Below are 3,606 nucleotides of genomic sequence, written 5' to 3'. Positions count from 1 at the left end.
CACACAATCATGGCGTCAAACTGGCTGAGGACGTAGAAAGAGCAAACGCTGAAATTTGTATCTGCTCTTTCACTGAGACAGCGAGGTTGGGCCACATTAACCAGCGCAGCAGATGCTTTAACAATCTGTGAAATTGGCATGCGTGATTCCCGTGAATAGGACCCAATCTGGGCGGGACAATAGCTTGGGAAAGAACCAATCAGTAGGCGAAAACGAAAAAACTCCCCCAAATGTATGAAGCGCATTGGCTGGCCTTTAATGATTGCGACCAGCCGTCGCTGACAGGAAAATGAGTGCTCTGTTGCATCTCTTTCATTGATCCCAAGTAGAGTCCATCATTCTAATTTACACCATAGTTTTTTTCTTATCGAACGAAGACGTGAGAACAAGTGTCTTCTTTCAAACATGGTAGAATACATTAGAATATTATTGAATATCGTAGAATATAAATAGAATAGAGCATATTCAATTAGTCACTTGAAATTACTTATTACTTATTTCGGATTCCACTATTTATAATGTGACAGACACTTTTTATATTGACCTTGGTCTGAGTTTTACTGCTATAAATAAGTTACATCAGGATACATTTGAAAGTATTTCAGTGCTTACCTAACATGTTATTTATGCGCGAGCAAAGGAATATGTCCCAATGGAACAATGAGATAGATACATTAGCACCTTTCTGACAGGTGTCAGTTTCTATGGTAACAGACACACAGGCAAGATGGCGTTCCTTCACTGGAGTTGCCAGGACGTGGCAAAATGGATAAGATCCTTAGGATATCCACATTATACAGTGAGTAAACATATTAAGTTAACAATTTAGTAACTTAGTTACTAACTTCTTCACAATGCCAAGTAACTTTCCAGTTTTATTTTAGCTAGCCTAACATCAGAGTAACTTTATAATAATGTGGCTTAGACAGAAGCAGTCTAGGCGTAGGCTACTTTGGTGATAGAGAGCCACTTATTCAACAGCTCTGTCTTTATCCCCCCAGGCCTGTTTCACTGAGAACCTCATCACAGGTAAAAAGCTGATTTATGTAAATTGCTGCTATCTGCCAAGATTAGGAATCACAGACTTTGAGGATATGAAGGTAAGGAGATGGTCCTAAAAAGCTTTCAAATTCTAAGCTTTTATTTGACTTACTTTTAATTTCAATAGAGTTATTTTAGAATTAAAAAGTCTGAATGGAAAGTAGAAATAGGCTAGACTCCAGTAATCGCTGCACTAAAACTTCCTGGGAGCGCCAACATGAATGTGTGCAAGATTGTTCCAACCCAAATAAGAAAGCATTGGACAATCTTCCCATCTCAGTTGTAGGCTAATTTATTAATGATGGGCCGCACAACATACTATATCATACAAAGCCAAATGTAGAAAATCAGATGCAGCACAGATAATAATTCATATTTCATAGGCCAACTCATCAGGTGATAGTAATATAAACCCTGGTCCAGTTTAGCTGCTAATGTGCATGGTGATGCTCTCATTTATAGCCTATTATTAATGCTTGTGGGAGTTAGGGTTATCAGCCCTGAACACCCCTGTAATTAGGAGTGGGCAACGAACTGAATATTGCAGATAGAAATACTATGAATAGAGCTGCCATTTCTTCCTCACTCTACACTCTTAGATTCCAAACGGGTTCTTCGGCAGTCTCCACAGGAGAACCCTTTTAGCTTCCAGGTAGAACCCTCTGTGGAAAGGGTGGAACCTGGAACTAAAAAGGGTTGTTCAACGGGTTTTCCTATGGGGATAGCCAAAGAACCCTTTTAGGTTCTAGATAGCACCTTTTTTTCTAAGAGTGTATACATTTCAGAGGGGCATGTCTATTCTAAAATGCAATACATTTCTATCTGAATGTTCTACAGCGTACCCTATTGAACGTGACACATATATTTTAGTAGCCTATGGTTTGACTCAGCTCCTCCTCCCTGTGTTATACCCCCCTGTAGGCCATCTCTGCCCATGTGCGTGAGCTGCTGGGGACATCAGAGCCGCTGTGGAGCCGCAGCATCGCAGACCCTCCCAGAGACAGCATGGGCCTGTTCCTGGAGAAGAAGAGCAGAACAGGGGACTGGGCCGATTCCTTCACCTACACACAGTTCCTCGACAGGAAACAGTGAATGGAATCTGTCTGTCTGATAAAAGAAACATGAATGAATGAGCTGTCTGTCAGTGTGTTGTTTGTAAGATGACGTTAGTTGTGAATGATGAGACAATAATGTTCCATTCAATTACAGATGTTGAGACACTATGTCAAGACAGCGTTTTGTAAGGCACTTTGTGATTAAATTGGTGTTCTGGGGTGTGCATTTAGTTTTTCAGATGATTTCATTTGTAATAACTGATTGTGGGGTAACAGCTGGTAAAGTGAAGGTCTTAGAACTATGACCCTGTAGTTAGTGCACCTGCTGTGCCAAAGGGTCTAGACCTCCTGACATAGTGTGCATAAAAACAGATAAATATTCTAAGCCAAGGGCCCCTTAAGGCTATGTTCCACTTATGCATGGCCCGACAGAGTATGAAGGTTTATTGAATGAAATGAATACTCAATTGGTCCATGAACAGTTGGCACACAGTTTCCTCATTACAATGTCCTTTATTGACTAGGTAATGCAAGGTACAACAACAGGATGTCGTTTCCTGCATTCTAAAATAATGTATTAGAAAGAGGAAAACTCAAAAGGCTCTTGAAATTACCACAGATCCCTTCATTCCAACACCTTGGGCACAAGCTGTCCTTATTGATCTGAACCGTGCCTGTATACAGTCGCTGAATGAGGCAGTATTGATCTGCAGTAGAGATCCTCAGTGTAGTGCTGTATTAGATGAAACCCGACACTTTGTGTATTATGAATTGCTGTGGTAAGAGGCAGGAAAGTATTTGTTCTGAGGAAGAGTCATATGTCCTGTTAAGAGAACGCACTCAGAGAACACCTGTGCTAAGTGCATTTTCAACGTGAAGAAGTGCAGAAGATGATAAGATGACCTCAGAGGTATCATTACCAGGCATCTTCATCACTTCTTCATGCCACAATACCATGTTAGCCCGCTGATCTAAAGCCTACACATTAGCTCAGGTAGCTAACGCAAGTCTTCAGGTCTCAAGCAAGGTTGTAAATCACTGAAGCACCTCCATTACATGAACACATCAGCAATAGCCTGTGGCTAGCCCTGTGCTTTAGCCTGAGGAGTAGGTGCCAGAGGCAAAGCAGGGAGTGCCATGGCAGTTATAGCCAACCTGTCATTTTCTTTGCCATACACCCTTGTTTGGCATGAGAAGGATGTTGCCTTGTATAATGCAGAAATAGTCAAGTTGAAAGATGCTGAAATTAGCATATAGTATAAGGCTGTTCTTCAATTTGCCAGTACATGATACACATTGTAAGGATATTATATATAGAGTCCTAACCACAGATGCCTAAACTACAGATATAGAGTCCTAACCACAGGTGCCTAAACTGCAGATATAGAGTCCTAACCACAGGTGCCTAAACTACAGATATAGAGTCCTAACCACAGGTGCCTAAACTGCAGATATAGAGTCCTAACCACAGGTGCCTAAACTACAGATATAGAGTCCTAACCACAGGTGC

At 41.2% G+C, this 3,606-nt stretch overlaps 1 protein-coding gene across 1 annotated transcript; it reads left to right on the top strand.

Annotated features, from left to right (window-relative positions):
- Positions 1–617: 617 nt before the first annotated feature.
- LOC106608094 (sterile alpha motif domain-containing protein 15) lies at positions 618–2,322 on the top strand. Its single transcript, XM_014205800.3, has 3 exons — positions 618–799; positions 1,002–1,100; positions 1,963–2,322. The coding sequence occupies exons 1-3, from the start codon at positions 728–730 to the stop codon at positions 2,131–2,133; spliced, it is 342 nt and encodes a 113-aa protein (XP_014061275.2). The 5' UTR covers positions 618–727; the 3' UTR covers positions 2,134–2,322.
- The last annotated feature ends 1,284 nt before the right edge of the window (positions 2,323–3,606 follow it).

This window comes from Salmo salar, chromosome 06, assembly GCF_965601325.2.
Source record: "Salmo salar chromosome 06, fSalSal1, whole genome shotgun sequence".
Classification (NCBI taxonomy): domain Eukaryota; kingdom Metazoa; phylum Chordata; class Actinopteri; order Salmoniformes; family Salmonidae; genus Salmo; species Salmo salar.
Note: the sequence above shows the minus strand (reverse complement) of the source record. Positions and strands in the feature narration are given on the sequence as shown.

Bases quoted from the DNA above. Each gene is read 5' to 3' on its own strand.
- LOC106608094 (XM_014205800.3), top strand. From the start codon at position 728: ATGGCGTTCCTTCACTGGAGTTGCCAGGACGTGGCAAAATGGATAAGA. The intron at 800-1,001 runs GTGAGTAAACAT...TTATCCCCCCAG, and splicing joins TAGGATATCCACATTATACA to GCCTGTTTCACTGAGAACCT. The intron at 1,101-1,962 runs GTAAGGAGATGG...ACCCCCCTGTAG, and splicing joins CAGACTTTGAGGATATGAAG to GCCATCTCTGCCCATGTGCG.